General features: G+C 45.3%; 1 protein-coding gene across 1 annotated transcript; it reads right to left on the bottom strand.

The window, feature by feature from the left end:
* Positions 1 to 26449, bottom strand: LOC137419276 (beta-1 adrenergic receptor-like). The gene is made up of 3 exons (XM_078779971.1): positions 26182 to 26449; positions 8966 to 9546; positions 1 to 345 (listed from the first exon to the last, which is right to left on the bottom strand). The coding sequence occupies exons 1-3, from the start codon at positions 26447 to 26449 to the stop codon at positions 1 to 3; spliced, it is 1194 nt and encodes a 397-aa protein (XP_078636097.1).
* Between the last annotated feature and the right edge of the window lie 956 nt (positions 26450 to 27405).

Raw genomic sequence — 27405 nt, 5'->3', positions numbered from 1 at the left:
TTAAGTGTGTGAAGATGGTCCCATCTTGCAAAACAAGAACTTTTTATATGCTGCCATGAATTCAGGGTTTCGTGAATAGAGGAAAGGGTTAAATGTTGAATTAATGTAACCAAGCCAGTTGAAGAAAAGGAACAGAGGATTGGGAATGCAAAAATTACATAAAACCTGCATAGGGTGTGCAATAAAGAAAGGAAGCCAGCACATAATAAAAACCCCCATGACCAGACCAAGTGTTTTTAATGCCCTCTTCTCACTGATGGACACCGCCGACAGGTTTTTTGCTTGATTCTGTAGGTTTTGTCCATTCAATCCATGTTGCTTATCCCGCTGGATGATCAGCTTCGCCTAAAGGAGCAATAACACTTGAGTTTTTCTTATGCATATCGACTCGTTCATCAAACGTAATTTCAACAACAAAGTTTATGCTGACTGCAAGAGAGGGGGTTTAGCAGCGAGCAACAACATTGATATGAGGTGCGCCAGACTAAAATGGTAGGAGCACCTGATGGAAACATGAATTGATGCAAGAGAAAGGAAGTGATTACAAAGGGATCTGATGATTATGTTTAACATAATGACAGACATTATAAAAGTAAATGCAGAAGTTTTGCAGAGTGGACAGAAACACGACCAGGGTCTCCAGCTTGAGAGTAAAGCAGGAGAGAGTTGGGACATGACTGAACGTTATGTTTCAAGGTGAAGGGTCTTTCACTCAGAGAGTACTTAATGCATGGAATTATAAGCATCACAATGTTTTACATGCATGGAATGACATTACATGAATTACATGAATTACTTACAAAATAACCAAATTATAGAGAAAACCAAATGATTAAGTGGAATAAATAAATGGAACTTACAATGATAGGACTGATGGAAAGGATGCGAGAACACATTGAAAAACATAAAGTACTATTATGAATTTTGGGGTAGAGTGATGCATAGATCAGGTATATCTGTGTAGGTATCCTGCTCTGACTGTCGTGAAGAAGAAGAACCATCTCTATGTACAAAATCAGGGACCTGTTTAGTCCGAATGTCGAATTAAGTGTATATTCGTCTCCGTCACAAGGGGCGGGGCTTGTTAACTTGATCAGGGCATACGAGTAAATTATCTTTTGTAAGTCTTACCCGATGTGATTATCCTTCGTCGCATATGGCAACGCACATAGACACTAGGCAGGCCCATTAGTTACACCACACACACACTACTTCAATTAACCCCCCTCCACCCCTCCGCCCCCCCCCCCCCCCCCACAAAAACTCACCGGAAGCCAGTTCGGAGCACTTCCGATAGAAGCACAGCCAGCTACATCACCAACTTGCATAGCAACACTCATCGCTCAGGCAGGGCGAGAGCCACGACCAGAGGGGCAGCGATTGGACGAGACACCACCAATAGGGAGACGAGGCAGGATGAAGCTCGTGATTGGTCAAGGCAGGGGCAAGAATCTGGCCAATGATTGGTGAAAGCAAGGCCGAGGAGGAAGAAGAGCACCGATTGGCCAGGTACCACCGATGACTTGACAGGCGAGCAAGAAGCGACGTGCGGATTGGAGATGTGCCTGTGACGTCACTAGACTGCCAATAAAAGAACTCGCTGGCCGGCATTTTGCCCTTCTCATTTGGACCTCCGTCTCGTTCTGGATCTCTTTTGTTTTGGACCTTCTCCCTGCGCTTGCCATTGGCCCTTGCGATCTTGACCCTGGACCCTTGCTTGTTGAGCGACGACAGATGGTGGAGCGCTGACGATTCTCCTCCCCTTTGTTCACGTGCGAGTGCCGAGTGTATAAGCGAGGCTTGTCGCTGCAGCGTACACTGGCCTAGTTTGTGTGTTTTCGACGTCTGGTGTGGGAGCGCTCCATTTTAGAAACATTAGTTAGTAACCGGCGTGTTTTCTTGTTCTCGGGTTCTGTTAAATAAACCTATTATTTTTGTACATTCCAATTCAGTTTTCGTTTGAGTTAATTTCTTGCAGGATCGGAGCTGCCGTGCGGGACCGTCAGGTAAAGCTTCCCACTTCTTCTTCTTTTCTCTTCTTCCTGTGCATAAATATAACATCTGCTATTGAATAACGTCTCAAATAACGCTCGATTTGCTGTCCGTAATTTCCCGGTCTTCACTGAAGGGAATCACAAGACAAATGGTGTCAGGAGAGGGATTTGAACCCCCTGGAATAAATTGGTTTCAAAAGTGGAGGATTTGGAGGCAAATTTTTCGTCGGACAGAGACGATAAATTTTTTTTTTTAGTCGATTGGAGTGGGGAAGGGTGCAAACATTGCGTCGCTAAATTTAAATTTTGTCTGAGGTAAAATACGTGCGCGGGAAAACGACTTCCTCACCGAGGATGGAGGAAGGGCGTAATATGGAGGGGCAGAGCGAAGATGCTGGGATCGTTGGAAGTGTGCCAAATATAAATGGGGTGGAGCATCGTGATGGAACCTCCCCTGTCCCAGACCGGGAAATAGATGGAGCGGCCGCGATACCCGACCAGGGCCTGGCTAAATTATTGAGGGAATTAATGGGAGGAATGGAGGAGCGAATGAATAATAAAATTGATGGCTTGAAGGGGGAGTTAACAGAGGAAATGAATAACAATAGTGAACGAATAGAAAACAAAATTGATGGCTTGAAGGGAGAATTGAATGCACAGAGTGATAAAATTGATGGATTGAAGGAGGAATTGGAGGGACAAACTAATGGGTTGAAGGGGAAGATAGAGGGAATGAGTGCACAAATGAATGAACAAGGGAATGAAATAAGGGAGATGAATGAACATTTGGAAGGCAAAATTGAAGGAATAACACAACAGCGAGGGAAACGAATTGATAGCATGGAGGGGAAAATGATTAATCAAATTACGGACAGACTGGGGGAATTGAGGTCAAAGTAGACTAAATTAGGGGAAATGGAAAAATCCATGGAAGTAGAAAATGAACTTAAACGGGAGGAATTAGCATTCAAAGTAGAGGAGGGCATGACCCCGGCTGTCCGAATGGGGGAAAAGTTGGAGGATAGAATTGGTGCCATGAATACCCGAATTGATAAAGTAAATGGAGACCTGGAAGGCAATCCGGGCTGGGTGGATGCCAGAATGCGGCAACATTGTGAGGAATAGGGACTCCTCAAACAGCAGGGGGATATATTGGCTGAAGAGGTAAAGGGGCTGGAAGCCCACGTACCAGAGCAGGAGCGGGTGTTTATAGATAAAGGCCTGTGGGGGCCGAAAATGACTGATGAAAGGGTGAGCGATTTGATGCAGGAGTGACTGGAGACCTAGGACAGTACCATCGAGGTAGAGGTTGACCGAGCCCAAGGGAGCTTGGGGGTTGAGGTGAGTCGGTCCGTTGATGAGGTTAGAGTGACAGAGGGCATCCTCACCACGAACCATGATTGAGTACCAGAGGCTCCGAAAGTGAATACCCAGTTTGGGGGGGGGGGAGGGGGAGGGGCGTTTTGGCTCCGAGCTGGATTCGGAGCGGAGGAGTCGGGAGATAGAGCCTCGGAGAAACTGGTCCCCGGAGGAAATTTGGAACAGCTGCTGGGAGGGGCAGAACAGCCTGAGAATGGGGTTGTTACCTGCAGCTGCCGTGGTTGGGCACGCGATGCCAGCATTTTAAAAAGGAAAAATAAATTTATATTTAAATGTGAAATTGATTTGGAGCAGCCTTGGTGGGAGTTGGTCCCCGGGCTGTGGAATGTGGACCAGGAGAGGTCATTGGGGATGGCCTCAGATAAAAGTTGCCTCTTTCGAAATTTGGTTATGCCAGCCAGCTGGGGTCTGTGCTGGCGAGATTTGGACTTGGGGTCCAACCATGTGTGTCATGGTACGACCTCGGCCTCACGGGGGTCTAGCAGAGTGTGGCATCCCTTGTCCATCGGGGCGCCGCCCGAGCGGATGTCTCGGGCAGACAGGGTCACCGGACTCTGGTGGGCGTTAAGACCTCCAGCGGGTCCGGAGTGGTTTCTCAGGAACCTAGGGTGGTGCATTATGAGGACCACTAGGGGGTGGTGTTGTAGGTCGCGCTTTGTTGGCGGCACCATGGATGGCCAACATGGGCCTGATGTGGTGACCACCTGGGCAGGTGGCCTGACAGCGTCTCCTTGAGACTCTGGGACAGCCAGCATGTGGTGACCTGCCATGCTGTGCTGGTCTATGGACGTGGGTCGATCTGCATGGACAGGGATGGATATAGCCTACTGAACAACCATTGGGGCATATGTGGAACGTGATGGTGTGAGAATGATCTTCCGCAGATGTTTCGTTATGATTTGTTGACTCACAGCTTGGGAAGATAGCCATGGGATTGATGAAATTGGAAATGTGTAACGAGCCGAGCATCTGGGCCATGATCGGCTGGCATGTGTATGGAAAAGAACCCTTCTTTGGTGAGATTAGAAAGTTGTGAAAGATATTTGGCATGGATAATCTGAGGGTTAGATGTAAATTTAAGGGTGAATTTTGTAACGCAATGGTGGACACTGCACAGTGGCACCATTATTGTTTCAGACGTGTAAGACCAAAATGTTGGAGGCTGGAATAAAATTGATAGAGTAGCAGGACACAGCCTTCAACTGGTTGTGGGGGCAATTGTGCCGATATTTCGGATGCGGAGTTGTTGGGATGTATTTGGGTAATCTGAAGGTCAACGTGGTGCTGTGGGTGTCCGAGGTGTTTGGACCATGTCTTCTGGGTGAGTCTCATGGTGGAGCATGGCTGTCGACTTGACCTTGGCGTGGTCAAGTGTGGGTGGGCACTGGGGGCTGCAGTTGAGTGGACTGGGGGATGTGGGTGGTACAGGTGATGTGATGTGGATGCCACGCACTGCAACCGCTGCCCCCAGGGCCGAGCTTTTGGGAATGGTAGTGTTGTTGGCAGCAGGTGCTCACCACATTGGCCATCTGGGGCTAGCGCAGCCGTGTTCCTCGCGGCAGGGCCGAAGGATGGATGGTGGGTCACACCCTTTTGGACACTCGTGGGCCATGTTGGCGTTTCGGCTGCTCAACTTGTCCCTGTGGCCCTTGCATGGTAGAGGTGCTGAGCTGCCATAGCCAAATGTAGTAGTTTAGTACAGTGCACCATTGGAGGCGGATCCACATACCTGCCAGTACAGTCGGGATAAAAGAGCAATTTGGAGAAATTTGATTGGTCCAATGGGAGAAATTTTGGGATTCTGTAGTATGGATGGCACTTTGGACCTGACCAACTGGCAAATACCTGCACATCAAGGTAGGGTTAAAGCCTTGATGTTTACTGTCCCAGGCTTCAGGACTTGCTCACGTAAATTGGGACATGTAATTTGGAGAAGGGGGCGGGTGAGAGTGATGGCATGGTCGGTGAGGGGATGGAATGTGTGCCACACAGTGTCTTGTTGGTGGCGTTTGTTTTTGTGCAGAGGTGTTGTGTTTTCATGTGGTCATGAGGTTGGAAATTGAGTATGAGTGATGATTCTTGTGATGTGTTTGGAAATTTAAATGTGAATTGGGATTTCACATGGGCAGGCCATTGCATCTCTTTTGTAACATCTTCTCAGGGAAATATGTGTTGGAGAATTGAATGGCAGCGGGGGAGGAAATGTTTTTGTGGACTTTGTGGGTGGGGAAGGTGTGTATATCCGCAGGTATGGATAAAGCTCTGGAGGAGCGATGACTGCGGCCCCCCTCTCCAGTGATTACGCCTGGCAACAAGTGGTGTCTGAAAATTGGAGCCCATCGGTGGTGGGGTCTGGTTGGGCGCCCTGGGGGGGAGAGATTCCCGGCAACCCGTGAGGCTGCAAGGAAGCCGGAGGCAGTGAGCCTGGTGTGTGGAAACCCCCACCGGCGGGATGACAGTGTAATGAGCTGTTTGGCTGTCACGTGGCCAAGAGGTAAAGGGGGCTGGGGGGGGGGGCGAATAAGTTGTAAGTCGGGTGACATGTTTTGGGACTGCGGGCACCACAGCCTGAAGCGCCCGCACCAACTTACTTTTGCTGTACCTCCCCGCTGCCTCGTAGAAATGCATACTCATGTGAAATGACATCTATGCCATGCTCCTGCATGGGGGTGAAATAAGTGATTTGTTGTAACGAGTTTTGTGTCTTGATGATTTTTGGAATGTGTATGAGTGGTTATGGGTTTGTGTTGCATGAATGTGGGCGAAATCCACTGAGCCATGTCACTCACCTGTAACACCAGAACAGGGCCCGTGGAAATTTGGGGTGCATTGGGATGGCCCCGCAGGTAACGTTAAGTATTGTGGCATCCACCGGGTGACGCGGTCTGTAGGAAGGGGTTGTACAAATATTTATTGGAATATTTGAATTTTGGCAGGTTTGGTTACGTTTTGTGGTTAAGTTAGGTTTTGGCGTGTTGTTGTTTTTCTCTTCCTCCCCAGGAGTTAGGCATGAACTTCAATGATTATACATATTTGCATGGTTGTTTTTGGGGGTAGCATGTTAAGGAGAATAGGTAGGTAGCTTCAGCTCTATTCCCACAGCCCTCCTGATTTATTTCATATGCTAACTAGAACGCCCCTCAGTAAAGCGCATAATTCCACCGTGGGTGGCCGCTGCTGAGCCGTATTTTCCAATGGTAAAAAATACTTCAAAAAATTCCTGGGTCCGGAATAATATCCTGAGCTTCACCAAAAACTAATCAATTCTTCCTTATCCCAAGGGCAATCATAGCACCAACTTTCATCCAAATCCGTTCAGAACTTCTCCAGATATCATGTTCAGAAACACATGAACACACGAACATACGAACACACATACGCATACAGTTAATTGCCGACAGGATCGGAGCTTCTGCGCGGGACCGACAGGTAAAACTTCCCGCTTCTTCTACTTCTCTCCGCACATAGATACAACATCCGCTATTGAATAACACCTCGAATAACGCTCGATTTGCTATCCGTGATTTCCCAGTCTTCACCGAGAGGGATCACACACAGTACCAAACACACAAAGGCTTTATGGCTGGAGGAGGGAGAGAAACATGTAAAAAGGAGAGTTGTTGATTTGAAAAGAAAATTTTGAATCAATAATCCGAAGGTAATTTTAAACAATCCAGAGACTCGTGATTGTTTAAAACATTTTAAAACAGTTTCAAACACTATGTTATTGTTCTAATTGATAAAGCAAATTATAAAATTGCATGTGTATGCAAAACATTCTGCATTCAAACAATTATATTTATAGAAGAATTGGGCTTACAGCCTGGACTTTCAAAGACCTACAATATAAGTAACAATAATATAATAGACTTGACACAACACTCATGTAGATGAGTGCCTTTCTTTCCTTTCTTTGAAATGAAATATTTGAAAATGCCATTCTTTGACAGCAATATCCTAATCCTAAGAATCTATTTTATGGAACGGTGGCAGGTGTAATAATTAGGACAGTGAGAGCAACGACACAAAAGTAATGCACTTATCAATGGATTCATAAATTAAATAAAAAAATCCCTCAAAATCAAGAAGACTGGTAGTTTCAGATAAACACCATAAATTACCATTAGTTTACTTGATCCCCCAAAATGCACAAAAACCCTTGTAAGATTAGGCTCATCAAGGCTAGTATAGAATGTAGTTTGAAACCATTGTCACTAGTAATATAGGGGTGATGAAAATAATATATTAATGCTTCAAAAAATACCATGAAAAGATGAGGTTTTATTTTGGTATTAAGAAATTCTGGAACATTGATAATTCCAAACCTACAATCGACAGTATCCACAACTTGAATGACAAGCGTAAGGCTAAATTTTGTATCAACTTGTGCAAGATTTACAGGAAAAAATTAACGATAGCAAAAAGGTGTGGAAACATCTTGAGATTCATTGATGATTTTTTCGCAATTAATGAGGGATTGGTATTTGATGAGATTTATGATGATATTATATATCCAAAAGAACTTAAAATATAAAAGAAAACCAAACTCACACTTCAGTTTCCTTTTTAGAATTACAAATTGATATCCATGATAATAAATTTCACAACATATTATTTGATAAACGAGATGCTTTTCCATTCCACATTGTACGAATGCCTTTCTTTGACAGCAATATCCTAATCCGAAGAATCTATTTTATGGAAAGGTGGCAGGTGTAATAATTAGGACAGTGAGAGCAACCACACAAAAGCAATGAACTTATCAATAGATTAAAACAACTCGTTATACGTATGTTTACCCAGATAGCTATAGTTGGCAGATTAAAACAAGTTTTCTTTAATATCACAAAATGACACCAAATATAATTGGTGAAATGCAATATGAAGAGTAAAAATATTAATGAGATATTTCCATAAATCCAGTATATATATATATATATGAACAGGATTATATCTAATTAATTGACATATATGGGGAAAATTAACATTTATATTTTTAACACTTTATTTTCCTCATGGGAAAGCAGCACTGGTACAGTTCACCAGAGGACCGACGTTTGAATCCTGGTCTGGGCATGTAATTTCCCACATATGTCAATAAATAAGTTATAATCCTGTTCATTTATATATAATTTTGTTTCTACATCAATCGATTGACGAGTCATTAATCGATGGACTAAAATGACATAATGATAAAAATATGTCGTGGAGTTGGTTTTTAAAGGAATTTCTGCTGCCAGCGAAGGTTTCGTAAAATAGATTCCAAAGATTTTCTCATGTCCCATTAGACTAATTTAGTTCTTCATCATAAAAGTTAATTTTGTGATTAATGAAGACATTTTTTCAAGATATTAATTTTTTTTTTTTTATTTGCATCATCTACTCTTCTGCTCCATTATTCATTTTCTAAAGATCATTGCACTACCACATTTTTACATTTTTAAACGTTTACTACATTTAAAACGGTTTGCTACATTTTTAAACAAATTATTCACCTGTAGACTTACTTATAGTTAATCGAACATTTAAGTGACAAATAAACAACACACAAGTCATTGCCACATGAAATTGATGACATCAAAAACACTTACCTGACGTTCAGCCTCCTTCAATACTCGATTATAGACAAATATCATGATGATAAGTGGGATGTAGAAAGAGATCGCAGAGCTAATAACGGCAAAATATTTGTTTGTGATGAAATCGCAACACGTTGGATCATCATAACAAGTCTGGGCTGCGGGATCGTCTGACCGCCACCAGCCGAGGTTAATTGGGAGGATGGAAATTGCAGCAGACATGACCCACACGCAGATAATGAGGATGTAAGCTCGGCGTCGAGTCATGATGGACTGATAGCGCAGCGGAGACGTGATGGCCACATATCGATCAATAGCGATCGCACACAGGGTCTCGATACTGGCAGTGACTGAAAGAATGTCGATGGAAAACCACACTGCACACATTGTTGAACCGGCACTCCAATAGCCGGTGAGCATAAGAGAAGCACCAGGAGGCATGATGAGAGCACCAATCAGCAGATCTGCACAGGCGAGTGAACTCACAAAACAGTTCGTTACTCCTTGCATCAACCGTTTGTTGCTCGAAATTGCTCCGAGAACCAAAATATTTCCTACAACTGTTATTATTGCCAGGAAAATGAAAAATGTTCCTAAAGCGATGTTGATACGTTGAAATAACACATCGAAATTTTTTACATTAGTACTGCTGTTCATCTTGCCATGGGTTGCTGATCATCTTGGATTGAATCACCCACAGCAGAGATATTTAAGATGGTTCCACGTCTCCAGAGTAAACACTCATTTGAGAATTATCGTGCAAAGCACCAATTGGAGTTTGTACAACTCTATTGGGACTTATGTATTAATTGGTTTTGGGATATTGGGACGTATAGTTTGGGTCTTCAGGATCCTCAGGATCTTGGTGGCCCAAAGGGTCTTTTGGATCTTCAGTGTCTTGGTGGTCTAAAGGGTCTTGAGGTGTCTTAAAGGGTCTTCAAAGGTGTAAGTGGTCTAAGAACTCTAAAGGGTTGAAAGGAACATTCCATTAGTTCGTATTTAATATACGACACAATTAATAGACAGTGTTCAAACTGTACAAAATTAATAGACATATAGTCACACTGCTTCACGGATAGCTTCACGGTCGGCTTCATGGATGGACGGATGGACTATGTTTTTTAGTTTTATATACACTACATGACCAAAAGTATGTGGACACCCGAACAACGAACATCTCATTCCAAAATCATGGGCATTAATATGGAGTTCGACTCCCCTTTGCTGCTATAACAGCCTCCACTCTTCTGTGAAGGCTTTCCACCAGGACTAGATATTGGAACATTGCTGTGGAGATTTGCTTCCATTCAGCCACAAGATCATTATTGAGGACAGGCACGGATGTTGGGCGATTCGGCCTGGCTCGCAGTCGGCATTCCAATTCATCCCAAAGGTGATCGATGGGGTTGAGGTCAGGGCTCTGTGCAGGTCAGGCAAGTTCTTCCACATCGATCTCGACAAACCATTTCTGTATGGACCTCACTTTGTGCACGAGGGCACAGTCATGCTGAAACAGGAAAGAGCCTTCCCCAAACTGTTGCCACAAAGCTGGAAGCACACAATCATCTAGAATGTCATTGTATGCTGTAGCATTAAGATTTCCCTTCACCGGAAATAAGGGGCCAAGCCCAAACCATGAAAAACAATCCCAGACCAATATTCCTCCTCCACCAAACTTTACATTTGGCACTATGCATTTGGGCTGGTAGCGTTCTCCTGGCATCTGCCAAACCCAGATTCCTCAGTCGGACTGCCAGATGGTCCTGCCCGAGCATGATACATCATGATACATGATCATACAAGCATGATACATCACTCCAGAGAACCCGTTTCCACTGCTCCAAAGTCCAATGGTGGGGAGATTTACTCCACTCCAGCCGACGCTTGGCATTGCGCATGGTGATCTTAGGCTTGTGTGCGGCTGCTCGGCCATGGAAACCCATTTCATAAAGCTCCCGACGAACAGTTGTTGTGCTGACTTTTCTTCCAGAGGCAGTTTGGAACTCAGTAGTGAGTGTTGCAATAGAGGACAGATGATTTTTACGCACTTCAGCACTCAGCGGTCCCTTTCTATGAGCATGTGTGGCCTCCCACTTCGCAGTTGAGCTGTTGTTGCTCCGAGACGTTTCCACTTCACAATAACAGCACTTTCAGTTGACCGGCACTGCAGCTCTAGCAGGGCAGAAATTTGACGAACTGACTTGTTGGAAAGATGGCATCTTATGACGGTGCCACGTTGAAAGTCACTGAGCTCTTCAATACAGCCCATTCTACTGCCAATGTTTGTCTATGGAGATTGCATGGCTGTGTGCTTGATTATATATACCTGCCAGCAATGGGTGTGGCTGAAACAGCCGAATCAACAATGAGGATTCAACAACAACAATCAATATGAGGATTATTTAATTTTTTAAGTGATTCTTCACCATTGAGTGATTGGGCTAAAACCAACATATAGCAGTATATCTAAAAAAATGTTATGGACAGATTTGGACGAAACTTGGTGGACGTGTTGTGTGTGTGTGTGTGTGTGTGTGTGTGTGTGTGTGTGTGTGTGTGTGTGTGTGTGTGTGTGTGTGTGTGTGTGTGTGTGTGTGTGTGTGTGATACGGACAAAATTATTAGATTTTGGTGAAGATCCGGATTTCGGATCAGGTTAGTATAATTTTTTAAGTGATTCTTCGCCATTGGGAGATCGGGCCAAAAACTATATACAGCAGGATATGTCAAAAATTTATTGATGGATTCAGACGAAACTTGATGGACAGGTTAGGTATGTGATGGACAGGTTGGGTATGTGATGAGTACAAATTGATTCAATTTTGGTGAAGATACGAATACGGATCTGGATATGAGAATTTTTTAATTTAAAAAATGATTCTTCACTGTTGAGAAATGAGGTAAAAACGATGAGCACGATATTCTGGGCACGATATTTCAAAAAGTTGTGGACGGATTTGGACAAAACGTGGTGGACAGGTTGGGTGCGTGATGGGGATGATTTGATTTGATTTTGGTGAAGATCCAGATCTGGATACTACAATTTATTTGTTAAGTGATTTCACCATTGGGAGATAGGGCCAAAAATGATATATAGCAGAATATCACAAAAAGTTGTGGACGGATGATTTTCATTCAATGTGATTCTGTATTGTGACTTTCTCGTCCACTCTGGCATACAAAAACGTAAACCTCACCTGGCAGAGGTATGCTCTCTATTGAGTGCCGTTCTAGTTTGTTTGTTTGTTTGGGCAACATCTTAGCCATCCTTTGAGCTACGAAGCTGAAATTTGGGCACAATAGTATGCAAGTGCTTTGAAAAAAACTGTATTTTTTGTTTTTTTATAAATCAATTAATTAATGAGTTACTTGATTATTATCGATTGATTAAGTACTTATTTATTTCCTTTCTCATCTGGCCAATATCTCAGGCACCTTTTGAGCTAGGAAGATGATATTTGGACATGACAATGACCAAGTGATTTGGCTATAAAGAGTATTTTTCATTTATCTGTTAATCAAATACTCCATTAATTAATTATTTTGTCGATTATTTATTTAATTATATAATTTTCAAAAAGTTACAGATTCGGATGAAACAGCGGCGGTTTTGGTATGCCATTAGCCAATTGGTTAAGAAATTAATTATTTTACGATTATTATTTATTTATTTTAATTATGCAATAAATCAGTTGCTGTACACTGCTTACTCCCAACTCCGGCATCGACAGATGACAAAGGCCCTGCGGCAATGTTGCATGCTGCATGTAATTATTTGGAATATGTTATGTATTTATTTAGTGTGGGGGTGGTGTACTTTGAATGTAGCTCTACTTGTTTGTTTTACTCCAGCCCCCCCCCCCCCTCTTGATTACATCTCCAGGCACTGAATGACGTCATCTCCAGGCGTTGAAGAGGGCCCGTCGATGATGTGTGCCGAAAGAGCGTATTCAGTTTTCACTTTGTTTGTTGTACTCCGCACCTCGCCATCCCATCTCCAAACACTGCATGACATCATCTCCGGGTGTTGAAGGCCTTTTGTCCCTCCCAATTACGTCTCTATGTGCTGTGTGGCGGCATCGTCAGGCGTCTGAGGCGCCTTGGCAATGACTCGCGCTGGAGGATATGTTATTGATTCATTTGGCATGGGGGTGGTGTACTTTAAACATAGCACTATGTGTCGATATGCTTATTTGAGAGAGTAAACCCTCACTAATTTGAAACTTGGTAATTTTAATTCAAAACAAGCTGATTCAAGTTTGAGTTTTAGCTCAAACTGAATATCTTACATAGCCTAAGGCCATACACACTCACCTCAAAGCAATTTAGCTTGGGTTTTTGTGTGACCCTGCTAAAAACAGGCAGTGCAATGCATCACTGTGTGCACCAACCATGAGAAGGATGTTAAACTGGAGGGCTCTTTTTCCAGCATTGGTTGTTGATGGATGTTAAAGATCCCATGATGTCTTTTGCACATAGTGGGTGATTTATCACCGTCACCTTGGCCAAATTCCAAATGCTTGTCAATGTTGTGCGTAGCAAGTGATCTCATTTCATGACCTCCACCACCAAAGGTGGCCGAAGGTTATGTTATGTACCAAAGGTGGTGGGATGATCAGACCCTTAAGACACTTTAACCCCCTTTCAATCCTTCAGCCCTTTACAGCCTTTAGACCCCTATAGACCCTTCAGCCCTTTACACCCCTTAGACTTCATATATTCCTTGGACCCTTGAGGCCCTTTATACACTTTTATACCCCTTTCGATCTTTTCACTTATATTAATCGAATGCCTGAATATTACAAATATTTCACCACCTAGTGCAGCCAACCAGTAATGCAACTTTACCACCTGTTTCAGGTACTTGCAAGTTGGATGCCTTTTGTTTTTTAGACCAATAGGTAAAAAGGTCAATGTCACTAAAGTCATCAATTTTCAACGGATTCACTTCATGTGTGTGTATATATATATATATATATATATATATATATATATATATATATATATATATATATATATATATATATTGTTACGGACACGACTTAAGATGTTGCTTGACCGAGCGGAATGGCCGCCGTGTTCGCACAGTTTACCCGATTACCCCCAACTCACCCGATTCCACTCGAACGTTGGCCGAATCGCGCTACGCTAAATCAATGATGGAAAGGACACAACGGCTGGGATAAATGAAACGACACAAGGGGTAAGGATATAATTGGTGGTGGAGAAAAGGGGTAGATTACAAGGTATGAGGTAAAGCACAGAAAAGATGGGCACTTAGACACAATCTTATCTATCCCAGACAGACCACAGACAAACGGAACAAGACTGACTTACACAGGGATTGATGGCAGGGAAGGACAGGCAGTCGATAGCACAAGGTGCACCCCGGCTCAGGGACAGGACACAGCATGGTCCAGTAGATGCAGGGAGGTGTCACAGCGCTCGGTTGGTGGCATCTCTCTTCCTTCAAGTCCAGCGCGCATCTGACGTCACCTCCCTCTTCCTGCGCATGCTCAGCGGGGAGTGACACGCCCTCGGCTCGTTGGCTCCGCCCCAGATGGAATCGGTCCGCCGCTTCTATTGGGTGCGGGGGGTTACCGGGCTCCGCCCTTGACGAGGAGCTGACAGCGAGCCCCTATGTGGTAACCCCGTCGGAGCACATGTTCGATGGCGGCTAACCAAGCCGGAGTGAGGACGCGCACTCCCCGCGCCGCCGCCGTTGTTGTTGCTGTTGTTGTTGTTGTTGTTGTTGCTGAACCGTGAGGAAGAGCTGCGGGGAGGTATTGGGAGGTCCTAAACTTCCTAACGGTGCCATACAATCACATTCTGGTGCAACGAAGAGTCAGAATTAATGGAAACGAGTCCTTAACTGACATAGACTAAGAATAACTAGCAAGATGTCCTATAGTTGTCTACGTGAGATGCGGTGGACCTGGATGCGACATTTAATGGGGGAAATAGGGGAAGGTCGGGTCTACAGAGTGTTGTTTACAGAAAATGGGACTAGGGAATGGGGGATTGGGGATAGTTGGGAAGTATTGGGGAAATAGGGGAATATTTACAAGCGGATCTGGATGGAGGCCAATCTCATATCCGCAACATTGCACCCTTCTCTACCTCGGGGCGTCCCGACCCGATAAATTTTTACTTACTTTAGTGTGGCACTCAGATGTAGTTCCCTCTACTATTAACTCAACCCTGAGTGCGACAGTTTTACAGATGTTCACAAATGAGTAAATATGTCCCCCTGCGACGTTGCACCCTTCTCCTCACAGAAACACACCCACAGGATAACCGAATCGCGGAAAGAATCCTCAAACTAAACATACAGCCGGTAGGGAGCATCATTTATACAAGACTACACTGATATTTACACTACGATCCAGGACCTGTTCTTTGAGGAACACATGCAGATGTTATGCATAGAGAGAGCAAGCATGCCAGCATCGATACACCAACCCACGAGTGCCCTGTGGCCCTACGGCCTTTAATAATGTGCAGAGCACCCCATCCAAGCACCAAAAGCACCACCCCATACATACAGTCAGCACCATCCGGTGCACCAATAAAGTGTTCAATAATCACCGGTGGTGTCGCAGCCGGCCGATGTTCTGCCGCTGGTCTTGCCTTGGAGCCCACTTGGTGTTCTGGCTTCTTTAGAAATAAAGAAAGGCGCCAACCGCGTCCATTTCTAAATTGTGGCCGTCAGGGGGCCAACTATAGTGGTTCACCTCTATGGCATAGGTGCCACGTTGACCCAGAGGTCCATCAACGGGTGGTGCTTGCCCGCAAAAGACTGCGGTCCATTGTGGGCGGCCACAAAAATTGCGGTCCATATGGTGTATCGATCCCGGCAGCAAGCAGCGAAAGTACAGGCCCACAACTGCGGAGCCAGCACCTCTCTCTCCTCTCTCTCTGCCCCAAAGCCAGATCCTCGGAGGTGGGAGACAAAAGAAAACAAGTGAGTAAGGTGGTAAGGGCGCAAAAGTGCACGCAATGCTAGGTAATGCACACTGGGGGCACATGGGAACCAGGTGAGACAGGTACGTTCCTACCGTACGCCCCTCCCCCCACCAGGTAACCTACATTGCCCCTCCTTTACCCCTTACTGTATCCACAAAACACAACACTACCCATAAACATCTACTTTACACATCAACAAACGTCCCTACTGTCTTCCCCGTTCCTCCCATAAACCAAATTCGTCTTCTCTCCCTCCTAACCAATCAAATTTGCCATTTCCAACTCCCATCAAAATTTGCCATCTCCAACTCAACATCAAAATTTGCCATCACCAATTCATCATCAGTCCCTCCTAAGGAGGGAGAGATGGAATCACCCCAATGTCTTATCCACGTCGTGATGCGTCTCATAAATCCACACAGCAATTCTCCCTTCCTGCACACAGAACAAAGAAAACGCAGGTGTGGAGTCATCATCATCACCTCAGGTAAGTGGCTGCGTATGGTGCGACAGGTTCATCAATCCTAACTATTTCCTAAATGACTTTAACAACTTTACATTACCCGGGGTCTTTCCCTGCCAATCCATTGGCCAACTTACACTATGGGTTCTAAAAACCAATTCCCATTGACCGAACTGTGGTGCTTCTCAATTTGGGGTCTCACTCCCCCGATTCAACTCCCGGTGCCCTCGCACAACTTCTGGGCTGTGACGTGTAGCTCTCCCAGCAGGTCTACCCACCTGCACACCTCCACCACTGTAGTTGCCACCCGAGCTTACCTGCTCCTCACCCTAACCTAACTAACTGGGGAAGGCCCTCTCGCACTCTCACCCCCTCAGTGCCCTCTCTGGCACGGGCTGCCCGATCCACACCCGGGATCCTCAGGCACCCACTGACACTAACGGCTCCCAGAGCCCACCTGCGGCCTCACCTGGCCGACATCCTCACAGTGGTGGAGTGCCCAAACCAACTACACACACTAACAGGCTACACGCCCAGCCATTTCCACAACACTAATGCACCCATCCACAATACCATTCTGCAACCGCACCACAAATGCCAATATCCAACCACAATTTACCTATACCCTCTACCTAACACTTACACTACCCGCCCCGGGTACTCGTGAAAGGGGTCCACTCTTCCCCCATCCACACCTTCGCACCATGCACACCACTCCGTACCACTTACTCCAACTCTCTCCACACCACTCATTCCAATACTCCATGTATTCCACACACCTGTACTTGCACACCTGTGCTCTCATACTTGGTGCCGCCTGCACCCTTCTCTCCCCCAGGCGCATTCGCGCTGATCCACAACACTCACTACCCATACACTGCTCCACACACCTGTCCAGTTCTCACACAGCATCATCTCATCTAACTACTCCCCTCTGAAACTTGCGCTTCCCGGCCGTCCCTTTAAACTATTGCGCTCCCACGTCGTTATCATCCATACTAATCTACCTGCGTCCCCACTACAGGTATCATTGTCACTAACTAACCTTAACGTTACCTAATGTCATCTTCGCTAGATCCCTATCAATATCCTAACCCACCCGGGCTAGTTTTCACTGCCATACACCCCATAATCTATAGCGCATTTGCCCCACGTTTGTGAGGGATGACGGAGTTGCCATCCCACCACATCGGGCACCTCCCACTACCAATTTTGCACATCAAATTTCAACAAATCAAAAATTTGCCAATCACTACTCATCATCTGCCAATCATTACTGCCAATCCTTTGCCAATCATCAAATTTTGTTTTTTTCTAATTTTGGGTCCAAAACACTAACCTCATCACACAGTCTACTCACTAATGCCTCTCGGTGCGCCAATTCCTGTCCAAAGCCCGGCTTCGTAAAGCCGAGCAATGAATGCGGGTTGTTTGGTGCCAGCGGCTGGATACGTCCCGCATTCGGTGCAGGGAAGGAGGTTTACCCGGGCCGAGATCCCACGCACCATCTCGGCACGGAGCCATCCCATGGCCCGATCTCGACCTGCCGGAATGCCTCAACAAAAGGTGGTCGCCATGACGACCCTTCCTATTGGGCTGCCCGCTCCGCCTAGTGGAGCACGGACGCGGCCGTTCAAAGCGAGGCCCAGCGTGGATCGCGTACGGCGGTCCTTTCGAACCCGCCGTGGCTCGGATCCCCGCTGGTTCTCGCGGCACGCGAAGCCCGGCACGCACCGAGGGCCCGATTCGGCTATAAGTCGTTCTAACCTCTAACCCGGTTACCGTCGATGCTTCACCTGCATGCTTACATGCATACGCTACCCCTTTCTTGCTCATACCTCCAGCTGTTCCCATGCGCCTCGTACCTTTCCTTACACACCTCGGTACACTCATTCCGCTCACCGACTTGGTCACACACCTGACCACCGAACACCTTGGCACACATTCGTCGCTCGCACACCTCACCAACACACCTCTTCGCGCCCCCTCCTCGGTCACCTCCTCTGTGACAACCACAGGTGTGCTCTCACTCGCACACCCAACCACGTGCCTCACGACCAATTCCAGCGTGCATTCCCACACACGCTCTACCATTCCAGGTGTGCATCCTTCCATTCCAGGTGTACATCCTCGCTCACCTGTCACAACTAACTCACGCTCCATGTCACTCTCACTACTCTCACCTCCACTCTCGGTCGCGCACTCACCCTTACTCTCGACAGCGCACTCTTTCCTCATGCACCTGTCCGTTACACACCTTTCTTGCGCACACTCTTGCGCACACTCTCCCGTCACACCCTCTGTAACACTCACCACAGGCGTGCATTCTTCCTTGCCTTTGACAGCGCACTCTTTCCCCATGCACCTGTCCGTCACACATCTTTCTCGCACACCTCCTTTTTCGCACACCAGACCTGTCGCACACTTCACCAACGGCCTCTCACGAACACCCGGGTCCATCTCGACCCCCAAGCTCATTAAATCACCTGGCGCATCATACGCATGACCATATTGGTCACCACTTACACCGGGTCCTCTTTCTCTTCGCTTCTCCTCCATCACCTGCGAATCCCTCATCCGGTTAATGAGCACATCATCACGATCCGAACACAGACTTTGGACCAATTCTTTTACTTCCTCTTTTATCTCTTTCTTATCCCCTCTCCGTCGCTTCTTAATTTCGCTTACCCCTTCTTCCACTTCTTCTAATTTCTGCTTCACCTCTTTTATTTCCCGGTGCGTCTCCTCAAGCTCGTCCTCTAAGGCCACCTTGACCGTTTCTATGTGCGTCCTCACCTGCCGGTCCTTCGTCTCCATTACCTCTGTCACCTCGTCCAACCTCGTTGTCAGTCCCTCACGTACCATCTGACATTCCTTCTTCGTCGCTATCAAGTCGTCTTTTAGGTCATTTTGTGTCGCTTTTAACCCTCCTATTACCGCTGTGTTCTTCTTTACCTGGTCCGTTAGTTCTTTTTGTCCCTCTGTCAGTTGTTCTACTCCCAGCGTCAACTCCTCTATACCACCTTGCAATTTTACAGTCCCCTTTCTCACCTCCTTCTCCATGCGCTCCTTACAGTGCCTCACCTCCTCGCGCACTCCTCCGACCTCCTCACTCACACCTCTTCTGATCTCCTCTCCCATCACTTGCATCTCCTGCCCAGATGCCACCCTCATCTGCTCCATTTCCTCCCTGTGAGCATCCAATTTAGTTTCTACCCCCATTCTGACCCCCTCTATCTGCTGCCCCATTTTTTAAACTTCCCTTTCCGCTTGGTCCCTCATGTCCCTCAATTTGCCTTCCATACTGTTTTCTAACCCCTCTAACCCCTTTTGCATCCCTTCCATTTGATTCTCTTGAGTGGCCATTCTGTTTTCTACCCCCGTTAACCCATGTTTCACCCCTTCTATTTGATTCTCTTGAGCGGCCATTCTGTTTTCTACCCCCGTTAACCCATGTTTCACCCCTTCTATTTGATTCTCTTGAGCGGCCATTCTGTTTTCTACCCCCTTTAACCCATTCTTTACCTCTTTTATCCCATTGTCTAATGCCTCACCGGTACCCCTCGCTTCGTCCCTCATTACCCCCATTTGGCCCTCCAATCGCTCACCCAATCGCTCACTATCAGCCCTCATTTGCTCACTATTAGCCCTCATATCGTCCTTCTGCAGATTGAGGGACGCCTGCATTTGTACCATAAATTGCTCCATGAGGGCCTGCATTTGCGCCATCCCTCCCACTTGTGCAGCGGGTGCGGCCGCCGTAGCAATGTGCGAGGCGCCATTTTGCGCGCCCGCAACCTCGTGCGCGAGGACGCCATTTTGTGAACCTGCCGCCCTCACTGCTTCGCTCTCCTCATGTCCCTCACTTTGGTCCTGGATCGACCCTGCCTCACTCTCCTCTACCGGAACCCAGCCGTCTTGATCTGCCATAGCGCGACTTTCAAAATTCGGGTTTTTTTTTTTTTTTGTAAAACAAAATCAAATTTCGCCGTTAATAATTTCGAGCGCGTGAAGCGCGCTTCGGGTCCGATCTCACTTCCTGACACCAATTGTTACGGACACGACTTAAGATGTTGCTTGACCGAGCGGAATGGCCGCCGTGTTCGCACAGTTTACCCGATTACCCCCAACTCACCCGATTCCACTCGAACGTTGGCCGAATCGCGCTACGCTAAATCAATGATGGAAAGGACACAACGGCTGGGATAAATGAAACGACACAAGGGGTACAGTTCTCAAGACCTCCGGAGGAGGATATAATTGGTGGTGGAGAAAAGGGGTAGATTACAAGGTATGTGGTTAAGCACAGAAAAGATGGGCACTTAGACACAATCTTATCTATCCCAGACAGACCACAGACAAACGGAACAAGACTGACTTACACAGGGATTGATGGCAGGGAAGGACAGGCAGTCGATAGCACAAGGTGCACCCCGGCTCAGGGACAGGACACAGCACGGTCCAGTAGATGCAGGGAGGTGTCACAGCGCTCGGTTGGTGGCGTCTCTCTTCCTTCAAGTCCAGCGCGCATCTGACGTCACCTCCCTCTTCCTGCGCATGCTCAGCGGGGAGTGACACGCCCTCGGCTCGTTGGCTCTGCCCCAGATGGAATCGGTCCGCCGCTTCTATTGGGTGCGGGGGGTTACCGGGCTCCGCCCTTGACGAGGAGCTGACAGCGAGCCCCTACGTGGTAACCCCGTCGGAGCACATGTTCGATGGCGGCTAACCAAGCCGGAGTGAGGACGCGCACTCCCCGCGCCGCCACCGTTGTTGTTGCTGTTGTTGTTGTTGTTGTTGTTGCTGAACCGTGAGGAAGAGCTGCGGGGAGGTATTGGGAGGTCCTAAACTTCCTAACGGTGCCATACAATCACATTCTGGTGCAACGAAGAGTCAGAATTAATGTAAACGAGTCCTTAACTGACATAGACTAAGAATAACTAGCAAGATGTCCTATAGTTGTCTATGTGAGATGCGGTGGACCTGGATGCGACATTTAATGGGGGAAATAGGGGAAGGTCGGGTCTACAGAGTGTTGTTTACAGAAAATGGGACTAGGGAATGGGGGATTGGGGATAGTTGGGAAGTATTGGGGAAATAGGGGAATATTTACAAGCGGATCTGGATGGAGGCCAATCTCATATCCGCAACAATATGTATGTATATATATATATATATATATATATATATATATATATATATATATATATATATATATATATGCAGAAGTATTGCTTTTATTTCCATATTTATTGAGTTATTATTTTGCCAAAACATTTACGTGAGGTATTTTACATCCTTCTGAAATCAATAGTGATTCAGGGCCGAAATGCATATTATGGAAGGGTAATGCTTGTCTGATATACAAAGCTCTTACTGACTGACTGACTGATATTAATGTACCTTTCAGGTGTCATAGCTGAAATTTGGCATACCAACGAGCATTGAAGCTGACATACTGGGGAAAAAATCACAGAACAATTGGAAAGCGTCAGTAAATGAAAATTTACGTTAAAAAACCGAAAGCATGTCCGTAAACGCAAAACATCAATCATTATCTAGTACTAGCAGAAGTACCCGGCATTGCCGGGCGGGGGTGGGGAGGGGAGGGGAACGGGGGGGAGGGGAGAAGAGGGGGGGGGAGGGGAGAAGAGGGGAAGGGGGAGGGGGAGAGGTGGAGAAGAGGGAGAGGGGGAGGGGGAGAGGGGAGAAGAGGGGGGGTGGGGAGGGTGAGGGACGGGAGGGGAGGGGGGTGGGAGGGATGGGAGGGGGGAGGGGGGAGGGTGGGAGGGGGGGGGAAGCGTCAGTAAATGAAAATTTACGTTAAAAAACCGAAAACACGTCAGTAAACGCAAAACATCAATCATTATCTAGTATTTGAAAGTTGTAATTTCTATAACTGTAAACTGTGAAATAAACATGACAATAATGTCCGTAAAGGAGAAAATTAAAAAAAACGTCCGTAAATGAAAAATTACTTTGAAAACCATAAAAGTGTTGTTTTTTTCCGTTAAAAATAAATAAATAAATAAATAAAATGTAGCAGGAGGTCGTTAATGATTGCTTATAATCAGAAAGCTTTTATTTATCATGTACCTACATACTTATTGCTTACGAGAAAGGCATAAGCATAACCCACTGGTGTAAGAATTCAGTGCTGTTCCGGAGTGACATATGTACTTCTTTGTATGTATAGTACTTCGGAGATTGCAACCGGTGTCGCAGTGACGTCACGGTGTTCGGACGTGGGTTGGAGCACAAATTATATATTATCATATATATACATATATACATAATATATATACAGTCACGTGAAAAAGTAAGTACACCCCATGTAAAGTTTTGACCTTTTCAACATATTTCAACATACATTTGATCTTCATTTCAACAATATTGATAGATAAAGGTGATATAATATAACAAATATCATGAAATATTTACATTTTGTAGTCCATTGTATAATTTAAATAAACATAAATGCAAATTTCGCATGTGGAAAAAGTAAGTACACCCTTGTCTCCAACAGGTGGTATTGCCCCCTTTGGCAGAAACAACCTCAAGTAGGCGTTTGTTATAACTGTCTACCAGTCTCTGACATCGACTGGGAGAAATTTTTGCCTACTCCTCCATGCAGAATTCTTTCAGCTGTGCGATGTTTGAGGGGTTTCTTGCATACACAGCTCGTTTCAAATCCCCCCACAACATCTCGATGGGATTTAGATCCGGGCTTTGACTTGGCCATTCCAGAAGCCTCCATTTCTTTCTTTTCAGCCATTCCTTGGTGGATTTACTGGTATGTTTAGGGTCATTGTCATGTTGCAAGGTCCACCTTCGGTTGAGCTTCAACGTTCTGACAGATGGCCTCACATTATCCTCAAGCACCCTCTGGTACAATGAAGAATTCATTGTGGATTCTATGATGGTGAGCTGCACAGGCCCTGATGCAGCAAAGCTGCCCCAAACCATAGTATTTCCACCACCATGCTTTACAGTTGGTATCAGGTTCTTGTGGTCAAATGCAGTCTTTGGTTTTCGCCAAACATGTCTTCTGGTACTGTCGGCAAATAGCTATACCTTTGACTCAACTGTCCAGAGCACATTGTTCCAGAAGTGCTGGTCTTTGCCTAGGTGTTCATTGGCAAACTTTAGTCTTGCCCTGATGTTCTTTCTGGACAGCAAAGGTTTCCTCCTGGCACACCTCCCATATAGATCAAATTTGTGCAGCCTCTTTCTAATGGTAGACTCGTGCACTTTGACATCAAAAGTGGCAATAGCTACCTGTAGGTCGCGTGATGACATTCTGGGGTCCTTAGAGACGTCTTTCAGCTTCTTGCCGTCTGCTCTCTAGGCTGAACTTGCTGGGGCGGCCTGGCCTGAACAAGTTGGCAGTTGCTTGGAATCTTCTCCACTTGTAGATGATCTTCCGGACAGTCGAATGATTGATTTCAAATTGTTTGGAGATCTTTTTAAATCCCTTCCCAGACTCGTAGGCATCTATAACCTTCTTTATGAAGGCCTCAGAGAGCTCTTTTGATCTACGCATGGTGAAGCCGCACACTTCAACAACAAAGAGCAAACCAAACTAAATGTCTGAGGTTTAAATAAGACAGGTTCCTCCAAGATCCTCTCTAACGATGTTCTAATCATTTGCACCTGAGCTGCTGCACCTGATTCTAATTTTAGGTATTTGAAGTAGTGATAAATGTAGGGGTGTACTTACTTTTTCCACAGGCGAAATTTGCATTTACTAGGGCATGCCCGTACTATATATATATCTAAAATTATATCCCCCCCCTCTATTTACATGGAATGGTTTGGTTCATGAAATGTTTTGGTCCATTCGCAACGCCAAAGCGAACGGCGAACGCTTTACATGAAATGGTTTGGTCCATGAAATGTTTTGGTCCATTCGCAACGCCAAAGCGAACGGCGAACGGCTTGCGAGTACAGTGACAATCCCCCCCCCCCCTCTATTTACATGAAATGGTTTTAATTAGTTTTAAAACATAGTTTAACGCCAACATAGCGGCAACATAGTTTGCCAACGTGAAATAAATGAATACGCTCTCAAATGTGCCGTCCGAGGCAGAGTGTGTTCGCCACGTTCGGCACACGCGATAGCTCGCTGCTCTCTGATTGGTTGAATCGTTTTTTGGACATAGCTCGGTAAGTAATTGTCCGATTAATATGAAACCTTGAAAAGGCACATCCTCGGGTCCCCAGCAATATACCGGGCAAGTTTCAAGTATATCGGACCCGTGGTTGTCGAGAAACAGCGGTCACAGACAAACAAACAAACAAACAAACAAACACACATACAGAGATTACTGGAATTATAGATAGATGTTTATTTAAATTATACATTGGACTACAAAATGTAAACGTTTCATGATATTTGTTATATTATATCACCTTTATCTATCAATATTGTTGAAATGAAGATCAAATAGCTGTTGGTTGAAATATATTGAAAAAGTCAAAACTTTACATGGGGTGTACTTACTTTTTCACGTGACTGTATATATATATACAGGGTGTCCCATAAGTTTGGAAAATAAATGGAGCAAAATAAGCGATTCATTGATTTGTTTCACTACTCCCGCTCGGGAGTAATGCATTCACTCATGTCCGTGTGTGTGTGTGTGTGTTCGTGTGTTTGTGAGCAAGATATCTGGAAAAGTTCTGAACGGATTTGGATGAAAGTTAGTGGGATGATTGCCCTTGGGATAATAGTAGGGGAGCTCCCAATAGAGTTCGTGACCATTTTCCCGTGATCAAGGTTTGAAGGTTGATTTTGAAAGATAAAAATATATATAAAAAAATAAGCTTGGGTATCTTTTTTTTAAATGCGGGCTAACTCGGCCAGAGGACAAAATCCAAGATGTCCGCCAAAACCGCGAAATCGGGCATATTTCCGCCTACGTGAATGCTACATATACATATTGGGTGTCCATATGTGGGTTTTTCTGGGCCCAGATCTTGCATCTTACATCAGTCAAGTGATATTGTGACTTAAAATGATATTAAATGATTAATGTTGACCAAAATACAAGATGGCCGCTGCAAAAAACCATGTATTGTATATGTTCATAATTGTGCATACCATAGATTCATCGCTGGCGTCTAAATACAGTTTTACATGACTAGTGTTTTCATTTATAACCTTATTGTTACTATGAATGACTTTTTGAGCAGGTAACGAACCAAGATGGCTGCCTCTCGCCCGTTAGATAAGCAGTTATGGCTACTGTACATTGTATCTATTGCAACGTCTTTTATTTGACACAATGTTCAAGGTTTTCATTTGCAATCAGTAAGAAAGAATTTATCTTTCTCTATTTTGTTTTATTATATTTACAGTGACATGACATTACATTTACAAGCAGTGATACACATTGCACAAGTAGCATATACGGTAGGGTTGAAAATGACAATAGTTGTTATAACAGTTTGTTTGTGTTGGATAGATTGAAATTGTTATTCACTGTCCGAATCGTCCGTCTCGGACCCAGACTCGACTGGATCATCCATAGTTGGGCTGCTTTCCAAAGCCTGAGTTAGTTTTTCTGGGAGTGCTGGGTGAATGTACCTCAATGGAAGACACATGCCTTCCTCGAGATGCCAGCCATGAGATAAAGGAGACGGTGGCGCATCAGGTTTTTCGTAGTTGAGCAACACGTAGGTTTGATAGTTCACTCTCTTGACTTTCAAATCGTGGGATTCTTTGTCTGGTGGAAGCCGCAGTATTGATTTCCTTTTCATTTGTCGCCACTTCCTGGCCCGAGCATCACACAGAGTGGTACTTTGTTTGTCCTTGTATATGTACCGTATGGTGTACAGCGTCATATGATCAAGCACCTGCTGAGGGACCGGTAGGTGTTTCCCTACTTCACTGAGGAACGCTCTAGCTTCAGGTGAAGTGGATGATATGTCGAAGATGGTTTTCTTCCCATGTCCAAAGAATGCTGCTGTTGTGTCTGAGCCGCTGTGGACGTGAAGAGGAACTATGATATCTGCTATTTCCTTCGGGCAGAAAGCTGTACAATCTATGAACTGCTTTTTGTACTTCATTGCGAGCACCCCTTCAGTTCTATGAGCAAATACGATGCCAATACAAGTACGTCCGTATCTTCTGCGTCGATGATAACAGGTGTTTCTATTCCAGCTTTACGTATTTGTGAGTAGATGAAGAACATGCATGTGTCTGCTTCTAACTGTTCACACTGGAAGTCTGTAACAGGCAAACCTGTCGATAGATTGACACATGTGGGCCCAACGCAGTAGACAAATTCAGTGTTAGAATAGTTTCGGTACAACACGCTGAACTCGTTTCTGAGAAAGATCTGTAGGTGCTGCTTGTTTGTTGCATTGTGGAAGAAGTCTTGAAATCCTTTGGCAGATGGGAATTTGTCCGACTGCTTGAAAAATACATTCTTGGAGCCATCTGAAAATCCAGAAGTGCTTTTTCGAAGCTTGCATTCGCTATCCTTGACGGTCAGGGAAACATCATATCTGTCATTGACAAACACAACTTGTGATGCATATTTATGTCTGCTCATAATGACGGCGAACACCTTCGATGCGTAGTCTCCCCAGGTGTAGGAAATTCCATCAGCCTTTTCCCTGTCTTCTACCGATGGCGTAGACAAACGCCATATAAATCCCATGTCCAGGATCGCCGTGTACTTGTCTGGTGTTGGTTCCAACGCATGTAGCTTGAATTTTTCTACCAACTTAGATTTTTGCACTTTTTTCATGGTGCCGTTGATATTGAATATTGGCAGACATTCATCTGTGACTCGGTACGACATTATCTCTGACAAGGTGAAATTTTCGGTGTCATTTTCAGCAAGTGAGACAACTGCTGCCATCGCTCTGTTCTCCATTGCGTCTGACTTCATGATGCGCTCGCCAGTCTTGACTGAAGGTGGGTTGCTGAAGTTCCGTCTCAAATTCCTGTGAATGGTTGCATGGAAAGGTTTGTTGCTGCTGAACATTCTGTCTTCACAGAATGCCTTCAAGCATTT

The sequence above is a fragment of the Myxine glutinosa genome, chromosome 1 (genome assembly GCF_964187855.1).
Source record: "Myxine glutinosa chromosome 1, kmMyxGlut1.1, whole genome shotgun sequence".
NCBI lineage: Eukaryota > Metazoa > Chordata > Myxini > Myxiniformes > Myxinidae > Myxine > Myxine glutinosa.
This window is presented reverse-complemented; position numbering and strand designations above follow the sequence as displayed.

Bases quoted from the DNA above. Each gene is read 5' to 3' on its own strand.
- LOC137419276 (XM_078779971.1), bottom strand. From the start codon at position 26,449: ATGAAGTACAAAAAGCAGTTCATAGATTGTACAGCTTTCTGCCCGAAG. The intron at 9,547-26,181 runs GTACCACTCTGT...ACATCGCTTTAG, and splicing joins CATATACAAGGACAAACAAA to GAACATTTTTCATTTTCCTG. The intron at 346-8,965 runs GTAAGTGTTTTT...TTGCTCCTTTAG, and splicing joins TGAAGGAGGCTGAACGTCAG to GCGAAGCTGATCATCCAGCG.